General features: G+C 38.5%; 1 protein-coding gene across 1 annotated transcript in view; it reads left to right on the top strand.

Annotated features, from left to right (window-relative positions):
• The window catches only part of GAS2L3 (growth arrest specific 2 like 3), a 40174-nt gene that overhangs the window by 1128 nt on the left and 19003 nt on the right, over window positions 1-20043 (top strand). The window contains exons 2-5 of the mRNA XM_053586328.1: window positions 6091-6238; window positions 9179-9225; window positions 14684-14852; window positions 17022-17137. Coding sequence (XP_053442303.1) covers window positions 9202-9225; window positions 14684-14852; window positions 17022-17137 — 309 coding nt within the window. The 5' untranslated portion in view covers window positions 6091-6238; window positions 9179-9201. The remainder of the gene's footprint in view (window positions 1-6090; window positions 6239-9178; window positions 9226-14683; window positions 14853-17021; window positions 17138-20043) is intronic.

The following is a 20043-nucleotide window of genomic DNA, read 5'->3' as shown; positions in this document are numbered from 1 at the left end:
GTTGATCCTGGTAGGTGTGGTTGGTCTGACTCATCTGTTTCAAAAACTCATGTTAACAACCAACGGTCACTGACGGTAGATGTCTGCTATTTTGACATTATTGAATTAAAAGTAGTATTTCCTTTTCGTATGCTTCTGTAAGCATGTGGGCTCTGAAGTCAGACTTTACTGGGTGTATGACCTTAGGCAAGTTATTTAATCTTTCTAAGCTTAAATTTCCTAATCTGTAAAAGAAGGTTAATAATAGTTCTTACTTTATTAATGGGAGGGTTATTGTGAGGACTAAGTGAAATAATCCATATATAACTAGTTTAGCCCTGTGTCTGACACATAGCTATTATTATTCCTATGCTGTTTAGCTTGAACTAAAAATTCTGAGCTAGGGAGAGGCAGAAGATGAAGGCAGTGAGAGTTATCATTCCTTGACTACATTATACATGATATTATCTCCATTTTTTTTTTTTTTTTGGTAGAGACAGAGTCTCACTTTATGGCCCTCGGTAGAGTACCGTGGCATCACACAGCTCACAGCAACCTCCAACTCCTGGGCTTAAGCGATTCTCTTGCCTCAGCCTCCCGAGTAGCTGGGACTACAGGCGCCTTTGGGATTTTTTTTTTTTTAATCTCCATTTTTATAAGTGAGGAAACTGAAGCTCACAAAAGATAAATACCTTACTAACGTCCACCTGTAATTGAGTCCAGGCTCTCTTCTGTATCATACTACCTTTGAATTATATTTCTAATGGTAAACAGCTTTCCTACACTGGGTTGTTTGTATGGTCCAGATTCATTTCTGCTGTGGGTATGGGTTTGTTTAGAATATTACATAAATTAAAAAAATAATGAGAATAAACCTGTGAAGGTAAATCCAAGTGTGTAGTAATAGTGTTGACACTATACGTACTATTAGTGAAAAACCAATGATATTTGAGAGTTTTGATGTGTGTAGAGGGTGGTCAGCCAGAAGAAATGTTTCCTAATTTACATTTGGCAAATATAAATGCTAGTTGGAGAATTAGTCCAGGAGTAATATTTCATAATTTATATTTTCCCATTTAGTTTTTGCTAATTCACTGTTTTTAAGAAGCTACTCATCTTTATTTTTCTTATTTTTTATCTCAGTTTAAGCTTGGAGATAATGAAAAAGGTTCAGTTATTTTGATAAGTTTTTCAAGTCAACTGTTGAGAAGATTAAACTTGTATTATGTTTTATTTTCTTCTTATAATGTGTCTGTATTATATTTTCTTCTTATTACTTGCTTTCTATACTGTAAATACCTAATGAGACATGTAATGGACATAGAATTTGAGAGAATAGAAAATTCGATTCTATCAGTTTATGTCAAGTTGCATTTCCTTATTTTTAATTGGGATTTAATTATAGAAAAAATGTCTCAGACGTAATGTTTACAAAATGTACACTGTAATTGTATTTCTTCAGTGTTTCTCTTCCTAAAAACTCAAAAAAATTCTTTATTTTATTAGAAATGTTAGTAGAAAGCTACCTTGTATTTCATAAATGTATTACCCATTTCTAGACAACTAGGGTGTAAGAAAATATAGCAGATTACTAAATTTCATTTTATTCTTGCCTCTGAAAATGTCACAGGGATTTGAAGTATTATGACCGTAAATCATATGCTGCAGATTGCTGAAGTGCTGACTCACAGAGACTTCTGCTTACTATCACACACCAGAAACTTTTCTGTGAGAAAGTATACCATTAGCTGTGCTGAAAGGCTTACTTTATGTAGTGTTGGCTATTGAGAAAAATGTTTAACAATGTTCAAAATTTTTTACTTTTTGCTCACGTGCATCTTAACAATTTAGAATACCCTCCCTCCCCAATTTTAGTAACAGTATATATACTGTTCTTCAAGTTGTTTTTGTTCATATAACATATAAAAGACATCTTTTCATATCAGGGGATGTAGCTCTATATTGTTTTTTAGAGTGGCTAAATGAGCCTACTGTTGAACGTCCCATATGTTATTTCAGCAGTTTCCTGTTTATGGACACTTAGCATTCTTTTTTTCCTTTATATTGGTGCTGTGCATGTCTGTTTTCATACAAACTTTTATCAAAGGTTAAGGCAAACTGATTTCAAGTTTGCATCCCACAACATTTTATGACAAACTAAAAATTATTTCAGTTCTTCAGGTTGACTCTCTGCCAGACATTTCAAGAGGAAATTTTCAAACAAAAATTTCTCCACAAATGAGCAGTCTCTATATTTCGTAAACAATGTAATGTGATGTTTTATTAAACTATAAAAATCTTGTTTCTTTTTCTCAAAAGTCTCCACTGTTACGGAAGCTGCTTTTTCCTTAAGTGGTTATACATGCCATCATTGCCATTTCATATCCCTTTTAGTGACATACACAAACACTTACTGGTCTGGGGAGAAATTTCTTAATAAATTTTAGCATGAATTTCTACAGTGAAGTTGAAGAAATGATTATGAATTAATCTCTTTAGTAATCTTAAGGAGATTATTTTAAAAAATATAGAGTACAGTAAAATAGAGGCATGTAATATTGCTGTATACCCTACATTGGGGAGGTGGTTCAGGGGAGACTTTGGGAGGAATTGAATCTGAAGGGTAGTGAGTCTGGGAAAGGGGAGAAAGAAGAATATTCCAAGTCGGAGCAGCAGCATCATGTACAAAGACCCAGTGAGGAGACAGCACAGTGCTTGAAGGAGTCTAATAAAAGTTCAATATGGCTGAGTGTAAGGGTCAGGAGACGGCTGCTGGGGACCCTATAAGCCTTTGTGAGCCTTGTTAAGGAGTTTGGGCTTGAGAGCCACAAAGAGTTTTAGCTGTGCCTTGGTTGGGCATTTGTGACTGAACACCATAGCAGCAGTACGTGAAGAACAGGACGGAGGCTTGCAATGCTGGGAAAGGGCAACCATCTCAGTAAACCTAGAGAAAGGTAATGACAGGTTGAACTAGAGGAGTGGCCACAGGTATTGAAGAAAAAATTTGGAGGTGAAAGCCACAAGGCATGGTCATTGATTGTTTTGGCTGAGGAAAGGTAGGGACTGGTGGAAGGGTAGAGGGGTAAGGGAAAGGAATGAAGGGTGTCCTGGTAACTGGGCTAATGCTGGTGTTGCTCCCTGAGAGAGGACACACGGGAAGTTTGTACTTTATACAAATGGCCCCACCTTTGTATGTCTACAGATGGTTGATAGATAAACAAGGTGGGACCATTTGCCAAGGGGGGGAGGAGGAGGGAGGTGCTATAAACACATGGCACTCCCTGGATTTTAGGATTTTTATGTATCAATTTTGCATTTTTTTCCCAAAGCATGCTATATATAGCTTGTGCTCTTTTTTCTTTCTTTCTTTTTTTTTTTTTTTTTGCAGTTTTTGGCCAGGGCTGGATTTGAACCTGCCACCTCTGGCATATGGGGCTGGTGCCCTACTCCTTTGAGCCACAGGTGCCCCACTAGCTTGTGCTCTTTCTTCATTGCTTCAGCATGTTGGGCTCAACTGTATCTCTTAATCACATTTTGGATACATGTTACTTTCTCTCTGTCATGTGCCCTGACCTCTGGGCGAGTCATCCTCTCTCACTTAAGAGGTGTAGTATTTTCCTATTATTACTATAATAAATTACCACAAATGTAGTGGTTTAGACACCACTAATTTGTTGTCTGACAGTTCAGGGGTCCAAAGTCAGAGTCATAATGTGCTCAAAAAGGGGTCAACAGGGCTTTGTTCCCTCCGGAGCCTCTAGGGAAGAGTCCGTGTCTTTGCCCGGCCCCTGCATTCCTTCCCTCCGACTTCACAGCCAGCAGCGCAGCCCCTCAAATCTCCCTCTGACTCTCCCACTGTGATGTGTCCGTCTGTCTCTGCTGCTGCCCTCACTTCACCTCCGGGGCGCTTGACGTTTCTGCATCCCTCTTATGAGAACCCTGATTGCTTTGGGCCCACCAGGATAATTTTCCACCTTAAGATCATTAATTTAATCCATACGCAAGGTATCTTTTACAGCCAGGTGACCTTGTAAGGTCACATATTCACGATTGTGGGGGACAGGACGTAGACATCGCTGGGAGCTATTATTCTGTCAACCACAGATGGAGTTTATTTAAGATGCCCTTGTCCACTAGGGCAGTTGTGTGAATCCCTGAGAAGCACATTGCTCAGAACTGGCAGCGGAATCCTGTCCTATTCACTTGGACCCTCTGCTCATGCACTAGCCTTAGTCATTTTTTTCTTAGTGACCCTCTGGCATATCAGGTGGCTCACTTGTCCTGCTGGTACCTTGACTGTAACCACTGTATGTATTTTACCTTGAATATGTTGGGGTGAAAAGAAAAATCATGTATACAATTCAGGTCACGTAAACAAAAATAATAATGATAATAATAATAACAATAGTATCAATTCAGATTCCCCATCAGCTCTCTGTCTACGGTTAGCTTCTTCTGAGCTTTGCTGCCAAGTTCTTCTATAGCAGAAATATTGTGGAAAAGGCCGATAACCATTTTTTCTTAGGGACTTTCACATTTCTCCCATCAACCCTGTTTTCTAAACACCAAGCTTGAACACCTCAAAGAACACCATTTACAAGAACCGTCTAAGAACTTACACTTGGCCAAGCAACATGCAGCGGAGACGCTGCCAGAATCCAGCTCCGTGCCCATCATCCGTCACTAACTACTGAGAATGCCCTTCCCCTCTCGGCTGCCCGCCCTCTCATTTCCACTGTGTTGCTTTCCCTCTCACTTTCTACCCCTCCCTCTTTTTCCTTCTTTCATTGTTTCCCTTTGTCCTTTTCCCTGTATCTCCGTCTGCCTTCCCTCCTGTTCCCTGTTTTTCTCTGTTAAACTGATGACTATTTCACCCCCATTTTATTCTCTCCTCCTTTATAAAACTGTGAATTAGATCATGTCACCACTCCTTTGGTTAAAACTCATTAATGGCTTCCCCTGCATTTAGAATAAAATCGGATTTCCTCACCATGACCTTGTATGGTGGGTCCTGTCGACTGTTCAGCCCTGTCCTACCCCACACCTTCCCCATGCTTCAGCCATGCTGCCTTCTGTTAGTTCCTGGAAGGCATTATTCTCTGTGCACAGAACTCTTCCTCTTCATTCCCTGGCTAACTCCTACCAGTCTTCAAATTCATGTTTTTCCTCCAGCAAGATTGTTTCTAATCACTGAATCTAAGTCTAAAGTAGGCCCCTCCTGGCCTTTTCTCTTGAGGCACTCGGTTCTTTGCTTCAAAGTAATTATCATGATTTAAAGTTACGTTTTCATTTGTGCTTTTGCTATTTTCTTTCTTTTTTTTTTTTTTGTAGAGACAGAGTCTCACTGTACCGCCCTCGGGTAGAGTGCCATGGCGTCACACGGCTCACAGCAACCTCTAACTCTTGGGCTTACGCGATTCTCTTGCCTCAGCCTCCCGAGCAGCTGGGACTACAGGCGCCAGCCACAAGGCCCGGCTATTTTTTTTTTTGTTGTTGTTGTTGCAGTTTGGCCGGGGCTGGGTTTGAACCCACCACCCTCGGCATATGGGGCCGGTGCCCTACTCACTGAGCCACAACCGTCTCTATTGGTATATGAGTTCCAAAAGTAAGATGTCTGTTATGTTCATAACTGTGTTTCCTGCCTATGGAGCCTAGTTCAATAAAGGGGGTCAATAAATGCTTATTGAATAAATGAATGAGAGTATGTCACACGCAAAAAGGATATAGTTTCAGAAATAAGCAAAATTGGTAGAGAGGACATTAAAGAGACAGAATGGAGCAAAGGGCCTGCGTTAAATAAATTACTGAAGATGTATTCTAGCAAAGAGAATTTATAGTCACAGATTTGTATCTGAGCATCCTTCCAGTTATGAAGTGGAGATTGTAAAGCTCTTATTTTCATTTATAATCATACTTATTTTTATGTTAGTAAAGAAAATTTTCTAAATTATACTTAATGATGTCTGAGTATTAGGCTTGTTTTCTTCTCTTTTTAGTTTGGTAAATTATATGAACCCATAATTATGTCTCATTTGTGTCAAAAGTAACTGATTTGTTAAGTGCTAGCCATGTGTCAAATACTTCATATGTATCATTTTATTTTTACAACAGCCATAAGAAGGAGGTGATGGCAGCCCATTTTACATATGAGAATAGTGAGGCTCAGAGAAATTAACTACCACATCGTGAGTGTATGCAGGAGCTGGAACTCAAACCAGATGTCTCTGATACTCTGTACTACCACAGCGTCATCCTGGTGGTAAGTTATTTCAGTACACATTAAAAATATATGAGATATGTTTGGTATAGACATAGCATTTGTATTTTCTTTATTAGGAAACATTTAACTCCAAATTTAGAGAAACAATTTTCCTGAATAAATAAGAAAGATATGTTCTTCATCTGTTTTTCTAAATGAAGCATTAAAAATGATGAAATATTTTCCGACATGAAGAAAAGCCTGACTAGTGTAACACCTGCATTGTCACTTGTCTTGAAATACAATATTACCAGTACAGCTGAAGGGCCCTGTGCATTCCTGCCCAGGCTCATTTTCCTTCTCTTCTCAGCAGTAACTACAACTTTATCAGACCCTTGCAGCTGACGCATCTTGGCAGTAATCTGGTGGCTGAGTACTGGGTTCATATGTGGTACAGTGGCAATTAATGTATTCTTTTTCTGAAGAAACTTACCTTATTTCTTTGCTGTTTTGCCACCCTTCCTGTTTAACCCCAGATTTGTATCAATACTGAGCCACGACACTTAGCGTTTCCCCCCATCACATCTTACAATCTGAGAGAGGAGTTAAGATATACCAGGTTTCAGAGCCTGCAGCTTTGGGACCAAAGACAAGTTCAACAGTCGGCTTTTTTCCCCTTTAATCTGAAGCTAAATGGAAATGAAGAGGCTGGCCACAAATAATCTTGAAGACTTTATGATAGAAACTTTGTAAGATGAGTGGATCGGGCCCAAATCCCGGTCAAGTTGAGGTGTTTGAGTGCATTCCGTATTTCTGACATTTCCCCTAGACTTTAAAAATTGAGTGTAGTATTCTTAACTTAGGATCTAAGATTGTGGAAGATTCCCAGCAGGGTTAGAGAACAGTTTGCACTCGATCACAAGAGAGGCCTTCTCCACCCGCCTTCCCCCAGATCTAAGGAAAATGACTTCCTCAATTGGCAAAGAATTGAAGTAGATGTCTCCAGAAAGACAGACAGAAACAAAATAAAGCCAGTAAGTTGCTAATTAAGATGCAGCTCCAAAAACGAAGTGTTAACTGGTTCAATATGATTGTTAAATATGAAATAGAGATTGAACTTTTAGGGAAAGAGAAAAGAGGGAAATAGGTACTAAAATGAATGCAAAGCCAAGGCCATGATTGGGCTACAGATTGGAACTAGGGCTAGGAGGCCACTCCTGGGATGCGGAGACAAACATGTTTTAGAAAGACAACAGGGAATGACTAGAAAACATCAAAACCTGGCTTGGTACTTGGAACTTAGTGAGTACTCATTAGTTAATTGATGATTAATAAAATCTCATCAGCTTATAAAGTTTTCTAATAAAAGCATATTTTTATGTTTATAATAGGTTTTCACATGTGAAGTTATATTATAATTTATCTGAGTATTATTTTACTAAAAAGCTGCTTTTTTAAAGAGAATACAGATGGATATATTTTTGTCATTTTCAAAGTAGTTCTTTTTATTAGGTAAGAAGAATGATGCAAATATATATGTATACAGAGACTCTTTTGCTAAAGTTCAAGGGACCAAATGTTGTGCATCAATTCCTTATTTCTTTCATAAAACTAATTTCATCAAATTTTCCATAGAAAGTGCAACTACTAAACATTCTTGTGATAGCTCCTTTGTGAATGTGTCACTGTTCTCGATTTGCGCACGCCTTATAATTTTGGCTGGCTTTTGTTTGGGGCTGGCAGTTCCAGCTGTTAAAGCTCTTGTCTGATTATGTGGAACTCCATTTTAATGGGAGCAGCTTCTTTGCTGCACTTTTCAAAAATGGTCTCGGAAGCTTCTTACTGTGGATCTTTGTTGGAGACAAAGGATTATTTATGCTAAAGGAAAATGTATTCCCCACTGAATTAGCTCGTGGGAAGCATAACAAGCTCATTAGTAATGCTCACTTGTGCTTTGGCCTTTTGCTGTTGCGGAGAGAAGGAAAAATGACATCAAAAAGGACATTCTGTTGTCTTTTGCCTTCCCGCAAAGCAAATGTGATATAATATTAGGCTTTTCAGTAAGGTTTAGGTCAGGTTCAACTTCGGTACCAGAAGAAATGTTCCTGAAAGGCAAGTGGTATGTATAGTTGGTGTGAGGTATGTCTGATATAACTTTTCCTTGAAAGAGTGATAGCATTATAGCCTTATCATTGTTGTATATTTTTCTTAGAATGCTTTAGTGGTAGTTTAAGATAAAAAATAGACTAGCTTTGCTAATCTATAATTATATATATATGCTGCTATAAGCAGTCAAAAATCCTAGGTTTTATACAGCCTATCTTATTCTGAATGTTGTTAAGCTCTTTTTTTCCTCTGAAAACACAGTTAAAAATCGCATTAAGCTAATTTAATTAAAGTTTTTTTTTTTCTCAGTGTGGAGTTTAGGAATTGCATTTTGAAAAATTGCTGTTTGTTTTGTTTTTTTGTCTTTAAAATTATTGTAGGAACACACTGAGTATTTTTGATTCGCAGTTAAAACTGATGTTTATCTTTATTACCTTGTCTAGAAGAAAGAAGCTTCTGGTTGAGCTTGTGAATTGATATAAAGTCCAGACGAGCTTCTGTGATCTTTATGAAGATCAGATGAAGGGTACTTGACTTTTAATATCAGTGTGGTGCTATTTATATTTCCGTTATGTTTACAGGGAAAAAGAAGATTCTGGGAGACTTTTGTATGAACAATTTTTTTTTTAACTAGCCGGATACTTTAAGAATTACTTTGATACTAAAGCCAGAAACTACGTATTAAAGTGTGTGTCAGGTTTTCCCCTTTATGAAGTAAGCAATAAGGGCAATTAAGGAATGCTCTTACAGTCAAACTATTCTAACTGGAAAGAAAAGTTTTTGGTGTTTAATCAAATAGAGAATAAAGCACATTCTTAAATCTTGTGTATTGTGTGTTTTGAGGAGTAGGAAAGCTGTCGTTGTCTGCATGTTAATATTTTATTTTATTTTCAGAAGGGCAATTTCATTTCAATATAATGACCATGCAGCCTGCAATTCAAGTAAGTACTTTTCTTGAAAAAACAAAACAAAATTATGAGATAAATCACAAAGTATTTTTATTATGCACGTTTCTTAAAGCATCACAGTTTAATAACAGGAATACTATATTTTGACTTTCTGGTTCTGAAAATTTTCATTTCATTTCATTTTTTGAGACAGAGTCTCACTTTGTCACCCTGGGTAGAGTGCTGTGCTGTCATAGCTCACAGCAACCTTAGACTCTTGGGCTCAAGTGATTCTCTTACCTCAGCCTCCCAAGTAGCTGGGACTACAGGCACCTGCTACAATGCCCGGTTATTTTTAGAGGTGGGATCTTGCTCTAGCTCAGGCTGGTCTCCAACCCATGAGCTCAAGCAATCCACCCGCCTCAGCCTCCCAGAGTGATTCTAAACTTTCATCTGTACTGAATATTTGTGAGAATCAAAAACACTTTAGGGTTGGTGGGTCTATCTTTTCCTACCCGTGAAAAAGAATTGGACTATTTTGTAGATTTTCCTTACTACAATTTAGTGTGTACTTACCATTAAAAGAGATATAAGTGAAAACAAATATAAGTGATTCATTTTAGATAATTGTTCATGTGTTCTGAAATGCTTGCATATATCTAGGCATTCAAATTTTAAATAGTGGATTTCTTTTACTTGTTTGGTGGAGGGACGACAAGCGGGGGTAATGAGACAAACCAGGATAATTTTATATTTGAATGATTTGCAGAGTTGGTGTTTGCTGTATTATTCTTATATGCTAATAGTTTTCTTTCTTTTGATATAAATAGAATATGATTGAATGTTAAAAGTCACGTTGAAAGTCTTAACTAGAAAGATGCAAGCAGCTGGTGATAAAATTTGCCTTGGTAAAGTGAGAACTCGAAAACCAGTCAGATTTCATTTCTGATCCTAGTTCTGCCACCCTGATTGTGAGATTCTGGCAAGTCCTTTTACCCCTTCGAGTCTCTAGCTCCTCCCTGCTAAGGTGAGGATAATAGTTGTGAGGAATCAATAAGCCATCGTGTGCAAAGGGCCTACTGGGATGTGTATTGCCTAGTAAGCGCTTCAGAAGTTTGATTGTCTCATTGGCTACAACAGAATTATTCAGATGTAAAACCGGAGGTAACACATGTTTTACCAGAGGCTGTTTTTCATTTTTTAGTAAGAAATAAGGCGTATCAAGATAGCGCGGATGACAGCCTAGAGAAGAGAATTTACGTATCCAATTAGTTAAGAACAGCCTGGTTGTGGTTGCAGACCTCCCTGTGCCCTGCAGCCTCCCGCTTCTGCTCGCGAAGGCACCAGCGGGGTTTTCCTTCTGGGGCTTCCCCGTCCAGGACAGTTTCCTAGAAGTTCACACTCTTCCCCATGGGTCCTCTCACGTTTCCCTTCAGGGTGCTCAGAACTCCTTTATTACGCAAAACCATTTTTGATTTGATTACTTCTATTCACATCCTTTCCAAATCTCAGAAACATCATTAGTTTTTTTCAGTTATATATTTTTGATTCCTTAGAGTTTTTTAATCACTCCCCTACACTGACCATTTAAAAACAAAGCATTTCTACACTAATGACTATTGATATTTTGTGAACTTGGTGTTTTTTCCATAGTTTTCTCTTACGGTTTTGTGAAGCCTTTTCTGATCTAGATTCCACAGATCTATTTGTACTGATTCTTCTCCCCGAGTGCCCTGGACATCTCTCATGGAGATTTTTCTTGTCTTCCTACTGAATGTGAAGACTTTCCTGAATTTTCACCTCTTTCTCTGCTAACAAATGTATTAGGCAGTTACTTAGTTAATCATAAGTGCCTTACAGAGAGGAGACATCCAATACATAGCCATTATCAATTGACTTATTAATTTATTCACTTCCTTTTCATTCCTATCCCTTGTTCTGATTAATAAATAAGCATATAGTCTAAAAGTCAGTGAACAATAGTTAACTTCTTTTGGGTCATAGGTCCCCTTTGAGAATCAGACAAAAGCTATGAACTCTGTCTCTGAGAAAAGGCCCATTCATACAGGGGCATAGAATTTTGCCTAAAGGTAAGCTAGTTTATGTACCTAAACTAGATACATAGTCATTAAGACTCTCTTTAATGACGCTATCATAGCTGTGTTAATGACAGTTTTCAGCATGTCTGAGAACAACCTTTATACAGGCACTTTTTGATAACATCTAGCCCTTAACACTCAAATGCTACTGACTAACCCAGGTTATTATAAACTCTTCTGCTTACAATAATAGGAAAATCCAACATATATTCTTGTCTATTATGGCAAGAAGAATAACTTTTTTTAAATGTTAGAGTCACCATTTTCACACACAATTTTTTGAAAGTACCCTTCTAAATCGTAGTCTCTTTCTTTGACAAACATTTGCACCTGCCCTGGCTTTTTTCAGCTCAAATAAAAGACAAATAATATATTCTATTTACCATCCAAAATAATTCATTTTAAGATGCAGCTTGATTTTATGGGACGAAGAATCATTTGCTAATGTCTATTCTTCAATTATTCAACGAGTATTTTCGACCGAATAGTATGTGCTAAGTATTATAGTGAGTTCTGGGATTATAGACAGAAATAAGACATGTTTATGAAGAAAAGAATTAGATAGTTAATCTTCGATATACTCCTTTGGAAATAATTTTAAGAGCATTGAGGGAAATTAATAACATCTTATGCTTTTCCTATGTATAGGATCTTCATGTATTTAGGATTTTATTCCCTAATCCTTACCATCAATTAAAAAAAAAAATCCCTCAAATTTGTTTCTTTTTGTCTTTGGGTATTTTTATTAGGTTTCCCTGCTCCTGCACAGACCTTGTGTTTGTTTTCATTCTTTTCCTCAGTATTGAAAAAGTTTATTTCTCATCATAGGAAGCAAGTATTTTTTCCCTCTAAAGTATGTACCAAATACATATGGTACTGCTATGATTTTTGATTTATGTAGTAAGACTTGTTTCAAATGAACCTCAATAAGTTTAACATTTTAAGGGAGAAATGATCTATATTTTTAAATCAATAAAGAACTAGATTCACTTGATATTGCCTTTTACTTATACCACCTTTATTTTATGTATTTATTTATTTATTTATTTATTGACAGAGTCTCACTTTGTCACCCATGGTAGAATGCCATGGTGTCACAGCTCACAGCAACCTCAAACTCTTGGGCTTGAGTGATCCTCTTGCCTCAGCCCCTTGAGTAGCTGGGACTACAGGTGCCCGCCACAACACTTGGCTAGTATTAGGGAACAGGGTCTTGCTCTTGCTCAGGTGGTCTTGAACTCCAGAGCTCAAGCGATCTACCCCCCTCAGCCTCCCAGAGTGCTAGGATTACAGGTGTGAGCCACTTCGACCGGTCTTTTTTTAAAAAAAGTCTGAAGAAATTTTAAAGCAGTTACAAACCTACAGTGTAGTTGTTAAGTACAGAACAAAGAAATTTGTTTGCCTGAGCCATTCGAGAGGAAGTGGCCAATGCAATGCTCCATCACCTCTGAACTCTGACTACTTCAGTGTGTATTTAATACTCAGCCCACATTCAGGTGCCCCTGTTGTCCTATATCCAGTTCAGAATCATGCGTTTGTTTGTCGCATTTACTTGTTGTCCTCTTTAGCCCTCATTAGCCTGGAGCAGTATCTGGGTCTTGGCTTATCTTTAATGACCTTGACACTTTTGCATATTCCAGACCAGTTTTTTGCAGAACATCCCTCAGTTGGGAGTTGCTTGATGTTTTCTCGTGATTCAGGTTGTGTGTCTTGGGCAGGAATATCCCAGAAGGATGCTGTGTTTTTCTCCTTGTGTCTTATTAAGGGGCATAGAATTTAGATTTGTCCCATTATTAACCGTGTTCATCTTCATCACTCATTCATAATGCTGTTTGTCAGGTTTATCTGCTGTCAGATTACCCTTTTCCCCTTTGTAATAAGGACAGGTAGTTAGAAACTATATACAAATCCCATTCTCTGTCCAAATCTCAGTTTAGTTATTTATTTGTATCTATGTGGGCTTTTAGTTATTCAATGTGGTATAATTGATTTCTATCACTGTTCATGTTGAAGCCCCAATTGCCCTCCATTTAGCCAATAGCAGCCCCTTTAGGCTGACTCTGTGTCTTTTGGATATTCTTTGAGTGCTGCTTTTCTTTCTGGTCAGAGACATTCCAGTCCAGCATCAGAGGATTCATTCTGTTTTTCCCTCATTCTGTATCTGTGCCTCTCTGGCAGTGAGAAAACTGCTTTGGTGTGAAAAATCCCGTATGTGTCACCCTCCTCCCCTTGTCACTGCCGTCCCCTCCCTGGCTAAATGCTCAGCTCACTTGCTAGCTCACTCTGGCACCTGAGATGATCCATCCCTTTCCCCCACAATGAGTGCCCTCTTTATTCTGCTCAAAGGGTGGGTGACACCTTACACAGGGCTGTCCCCATACATAGACGCCCTGTCACCTCACTCAAGCTCTGACTCTCCGTTCCACCACCCCCTAGGAGAACCTTCTAGTTGCTCACTTTGGCTTTAACAGTACAGATTGTTCAGGAAAGGGAAGGACAAGGGCTATTTATACTTTTTTTTAAAAACTGACTTTATAATGACATGATCACTTCTTTCACAATTTGAAGGATTGGTACAGACTTTTCTATAATCTTATAGTAAAACTTATCTAATTGTACTTCAAAATTTATGAAGTGTTGATTTGATATTATGTTTATGTGAATTTTTATTCTAAACCAGGGATTGGCCAGGTAATAGAATGTTTTAAGCTTTGTGAGCCAATAGGCAAAATCAAGATGTTATGTAAGTAATTATATAGCCACCACTTGAAAATGTAAAATTTCATTTTTTTGTAAAATGTAAAATATATGGCTCCTGGGCCACATAAAATCAGGAGATAGATCAGATTTGCCCCGTGGACCATAGTTTGCTACCCCATTGTTTTGCACCAAAATATGTAGAAAGTCTTTTTTTTAAAGATAATACTGTTATTTATTATGATTTATAGTTTATAAAATGTGATTCATGGATTCATTTATTCATTTGTCCATTCATTCAGCAAATGCTTCTGGAATCTCTGCTGTCTGTTAGGCCAGATGCTATAAGGATGTATTTTGTAAGGCAGGAATCATTAACCCATTTTACAGCTAAGATGCCAAGATGTTAAATAACTTGTTAAACTTCGTTCATTAACAAGGAAGGAAAAGTGTTATTTGTTGAATTGTATCCTCTTGGCTTGACAGTAGAGTCCATTCATTCGTTAGGGGTTCACTCACGTGGAGCACACGGTGGGATGCTGAAAATGTCTCTGGTATCTAGGACTAGTAGTTTGCTACTGACTTACACATTTCTGGTGAGTTTTGTGTATGTGCCTATTGTACATGGTTAACACGTCATCGTTTAAATCCAGATGTGGGTTATGATGACTCTCAACAAAGGTTGCATTCACTCAGCCGCTTGCTCTTTTCCGTAGGTATGGTTTGGAGAAGACCTGCCCCTGAGTCCACGGAGTCCTCTGACTCCCAGACACGGGCCGGGACTGGCGAATGTGTGTCAGTATGACGAGTGGATCGCTGTGCGGCACGCGGCCACTCTGCTGCCCATGCAGGAAGACCTGTCCATCTGGCTCTCTGGTTTGCTCGGTAAGTGTGCAGTAGTGCTCCAAGCTGGATTCTCTTGTTCAACTGTGATTCACCGAGAGCCTCACTATTTGTCAAGGAGAGATGGGCAGATGGCTGGGGTCCTTGTCCTCACGAAGTTTACCTTTTAGTTGGGGAGATATGCTGATTACCCTGAGTCTTGCATCTTGAATATTAGGAAATGTAAAATTTAATCTATAAGATCAGTAACTTTTGAATAATCAACATTTTCATTCTTAACATTAAAATCTTTTTTATCACCTGGGTCTGCATTAGAAATGAAAAAGGAAGAAATCTTTTTTAAAAAGTGTACAGATTTTTTTTTCTTACTGATTTTTCCCACCTAATCTTGTATAAGGCATGAGATTCTGAGTGAAATATGTACTGTAGTTAAAATGATTACTACTCTGAGGCATTGAGGGATAAAGGGCTATGAAACCTAAGAAGAAGTGTCAGGTTGGAGAAGGTCCAGCCTCATAATTTTTCCTCTACTAGAATGTTTAAGGCTCTGAACTTTTTTCCTTCCCCCTCAAAATATTTACTTTAAATAAAGAAGTTCATGTAAGATTCCTTTTTTTTTTGAGAAAGTCCTAAGCTGTCACCCTGGGTAGAGTGCTGTGGCGATTCTCTTGCCTCACCTGGGAGTATAGATGCCCACCACAACGCCTGGCTGTTTTTTTGTTGCAGTTGCCATTGTTATTGTAGCTGGCCCAGGCTGGGTTTGAAGCTGCCAGCCTCGGTGTAAGTGGGTGACACCCTACCCACTGAGCTATGGGCACAACCATGATTCTAATATTTTTATAAAAAGTAATATCCTACAGATATCTACGGCCTTAAGATAATTAAACATTCACCAAACACTCACTCTAGTTGTCTGATATCAGTTTGATGATTTGGGTAGTTTTAAAGTTTATTATGTAATAACAATACTTTTAAAAAGAAGGTATTTCAGAGGTGAAAAGTTGATATTCCCTGGGTATTTATTATTGTATTGTCTTTAATTTTTAAATTGCAACTGAGTCCATTTTCTTTTAAAGAATAAGAAAACTAAGTCTTGATTGCCATCACCTATTCCTTCTTCATCGTTCTGTCTGCTGTATGCGGATCTGAGTTTTTAAGGTCCATCTTATTTATAGAGAATCTTTTACTTGTTCAAGCAATATTAATATGCAGTGAATTTATTTCACTTATGTGAAATAAAAGATGTCACCTTTATTTTTTTCTGCACTTTTATGTCCCAGATATTTTTTTTTTTTTTTTTTTTGTAGAGACAGGGTCTCACTTTATGGCCCTCGGTAGAGTGCCGTGGCATCACACAGTTCACAGCAACCTCCAACTCCCAGGCTTAAGTGATTCTCTTGCCTCAGCCTCCCGAGTAGCTGGGACTACAGGCGCCTGCCACGACGCCCGGCTATTTTTTGGTTGCAGTTTGGCCGGGGCCGGGTTTGAACCCGCCACCCTCGGTATATGGGGCTGGCACCTTACCGACTGAGCCACAGGAGCCGCCCAATGTCCCAGATATTTTTGTTACAGTTGTCTTTGATTTAAGTTGACGTGATTTGCTTTTTTTGTTGTTTGGTTTTTTTTTTGTGGTTTTTTTTTGGCCAGGGTCAGGTTTGAACCCACCACCTCCGGTATATGGGGCCGGCGCCCTACTCCTTTGAGCCACAGGCGCTGCCCAACATGATTTTCTGTTTTAACTGTACATTCTAAGAGTAAATACTTGGGATCCTAATCTGGTATTTGTGTAGTCTTTCAGCTGTAATCTGACTGTATTTAGTTACCTTTTATCTATATGTTTAAAAGAACATGGCTGGGTGAGGTGGCACCTGTAATCCTTGCTCTCTGGGAGGCCGAAGCAGGTGGATTTCCTGTGCTCAGGACTTTGAGACCACTCTGAGCAAGAGCAAGACTGATGTCTTAGACTGATGTCTACTAAAAAAAGAAAAACTAAGCTGGCCTGGTGGCATACACCTTTAGTCCCAGCTACTGGGGAGGCTGAGGCAAGAGCATTGCTCAAGCCCAGGAGTTTGAGGTTGCTGGGAGCCATGATACCATGACACTTTACCAATGGTGACGGAGTGAGATTCTAAAAACAAACCAAAAAACCAACAAAACAGATTTTAATTTACTGTTTTTTAGAAGAATCTTCACTTTGAAATGTGTTTTTAGGCATTGAAGTTAAGGCAGAAAGATTATTGGAAGAACTTGATAATGGAGTGCTATTATGCCAACTGGTTGATGTTCTTCAAAACATGGTGAAAACGTGCGGCTCTGAAGAACCGGGAGTGAGTAACCGTTTGGCAGTATTGACCTGATGTCCTGGTACATGTTAGTTGGTTTATGGATATGTGCATTTCTTACCATTTCCACAGGGTTGTAAACTTCCACCTCTGCTGGCTGCAAGACTTTGAACGATTAATTTACTTAACCTTTTGAGCATCTGGAAAAAATATTCTCATTTGTAAAATGGAGGTGTTGGTATTTACCTTGTGGGATTCATTTGTGAGAGTTCAGTGGAATTAAATGCGATAGGGTCTAGGTAGTGTCGAGCATGGTGCTTCACACAGTAGCTGGCCAATGGCCAGCTCTTCTCAAGAACAAGAATGGTGCCTCCCTTCCAGGATTGTTGTGAGTGTTCCTGGCTCACAGGTAGCAGCTGCTGCTGGTATTGTTATCTTCCTCATTCTCCATGTGTTGCCTCAATAGTAAATTCTATGAATACTGGTTTGAAGCAATAATATTTTTTAGGCAGTTTTCCTCTATTGACCCTAAAGTCATGATTTGAAGTAGATAAGGCTTCGTCTCTTTTCATCAAATGTAGATAGTTTCGAGAGCTTGGGGACTGGACATTACACACTGTTGGTGGAAATACAAAGTAGTATCATTGTTCTGGGGGACAGTAGATGATTTATATACACAGGGGGTACCAAAAAAATGTATACACATTTTAAGAAAGAAAGAAACTGTATTAAATTTGTAATATTCAATATATACCGATAACAAAAGATGAATACAAGTCACATTGAGCACCTCTTGTAATTGCAGAAATCAGAAGTGACTTGAGTATTATAAATTTAATACAGTTTTTCCTTTCTTAAAGTGTGTGTACATTTTTTGGTACCCTTTGTATTCATATTGAAAATAAAGCACATCATTTGATATCTAATTCTACTTGTAGGAATTTATTCCAAGAAAATAATCATAAAAATGATAGTACAGAAAAATTAGGAACAACCTAAATGTTCATCAGTAAAGTTGTTAAAAATTATTATACCCAAACATATTGGAATATTACTCATTTATTAGAAATGATTATTTAAATCTGTTCTTTTCTTTTTTTTTTTTTGGTAGAGACAGACTCTCACTTTATGGCCCTCGGTAGAGTGCCGTGGCCTCACACAGCTCACAGCAACCTCCAAGTCCTGGGCTTAAGCGATTCTCTTGCCTCAGCCTCCCGAGTAGCTGGGACTACAGGCGCCCGCCACAACGCCCAGCTATTTTTTGGTTGCAGTTTGGCCGGGGCTGGGTCTGAACCCGCCACCCTCGGAATATGGGGCCGGCGCCCTACCGACTGAGCCACAGGCGCCGCCCTTTTTTTTTTTTTTTATTGTTGGGGATTCATTGAGGGTACAATAAGCCAGGTTACATTGATTGCAATTGTTAGGCAATGTCCCTCTTGCAATCATGTCTTGCCCCCATAAAGTGTGACACACACCAAAGCCCCACCCCCCGTCCCTCCTTCTGCTTTTCCTCCCCCCCTAAACTTAATTGTCATTAATTGTCCTCATATCGAAATTGAGTACATAGGATTCATGCTTCTCCATTCTTGTGATGCTTTACTAAGAATAATGTCTTCCACGTCCATCCAGGTTAATACGAAGGATGTAAAGTCTCCATTTTTCTTAATAGCTGAATAGTATTCCATGATATACATATACCACAGTTTGTTAATCCATTCCTGGGTTGGTGGGCATTTAGGCTGTTTCCACATTTTGGTGATTGTAAATTGAGCTGCAATAAACAGTCTAGTACAAGTGTCCTTATGATAAAAGGATTTTTTTCCTTCTGGGTAGATGCCAAGTAATGGGATTGCAGGATCAAATGGGAGGTCTAGCTTGAGTGCTTTGAGGTTTCTCCGTACTTCCTTCCGGAAAGGTTGTACTAGGTTGCAGTCCCACCAGCAGTGTAAAAGTGTTCCCTTCTCTCCACATCCATGCCAGCATCTGCAGCTTTGAGATTTTGTGATGTGGGCCATTCTCACTAGGGTTAGATGATATCTCAGGGTTGTTTTGATTTGCATTTCTCTAATATATAGAGATGATGAACATTTTTTCATGTGTTTGTTAGCCATTCGTCTGTCATCTTTAGAGAAGGTTCTATTCATGTCTCTTACCCATTGATATATGGGATTGTTGGCTCTTTTCATGTGGATTAATTTGAGTTCTCTATAGATCCTAAATCTGTTCTTTTCAACCCCCGAAGACTCTGACAACCTATGATGAAGTGTAGATATGTGCACACAGAGGTCAGACTGCAGAATGGCAAGCTCATGTGAGATTTTGTAGGTAAGGGTGTGTGCATAGATGTGCAGAGAGCTGTCTCACCAAAATGTGAGTGAGAGGATTTCAGTTGATACTAAACATCAACTTTGTATTTTTTTTCTTTCTGTCGCAATGATTATCTATTCTGTATTCAATCAGAAAAAAACCTGTAAGACTATTTTAATTAGTAGGAAGAGGAAGGACATAGAAGGAACTGGTTGGTAGTAGTGGTTATCTCTAGGCAGAGAGAGGAGTTGAGGGGTAGAGGTGGGGGGAAGGCATCATATTCTACTAAATACTCATATGCATGAATTGCTTATTTAAGTAAAAATTTAAACTACAAAAAAGCCTCAGCCTCAGCAGAATAATACTCTTAGAAAGAAGGTAAAAAAATTAAGATTCTGTGAAACTAGATGATTAGTTTTCAAAGAACTTGAGTTAAGAATGGGCAACTACCTATTTTCTTGAGACATCAGGAAACTCGTCTGCACGTTAGAAAGTAGGCACGGTAGTAATTTTATGTTTGTACTGAATGCCGTGCAGAGAAGTATCACAGAGATGTGCTTTGGAATTGTTAGGCTGTCATTTTTATTTTAATCAAAACTTTTGTGTCATTTGAAAATATAAAAAGGTGGGAGATGCCTGATCCT

This window comes from Nycticebus coucang, chromosome 3, assembly GCF_027406575.1.
Source record: "Nycticebus coucang isolate mNycCou1 chromosome 3, mNycCou1.pri, whole genome shotgun sequence".
In the NCBI taxonomy this organism is placed as follows: Eukaryota; Metazoa; Chordata; class Mammalia; order Primates; family Lorisidae; genus Nycticebus; species Nycticebus coucang.
The sequence above is the reverse complement of the archived record's forward strand: the minus strand, read 5'-3'. Positions and strand labels throughout refer to the sequence as shown.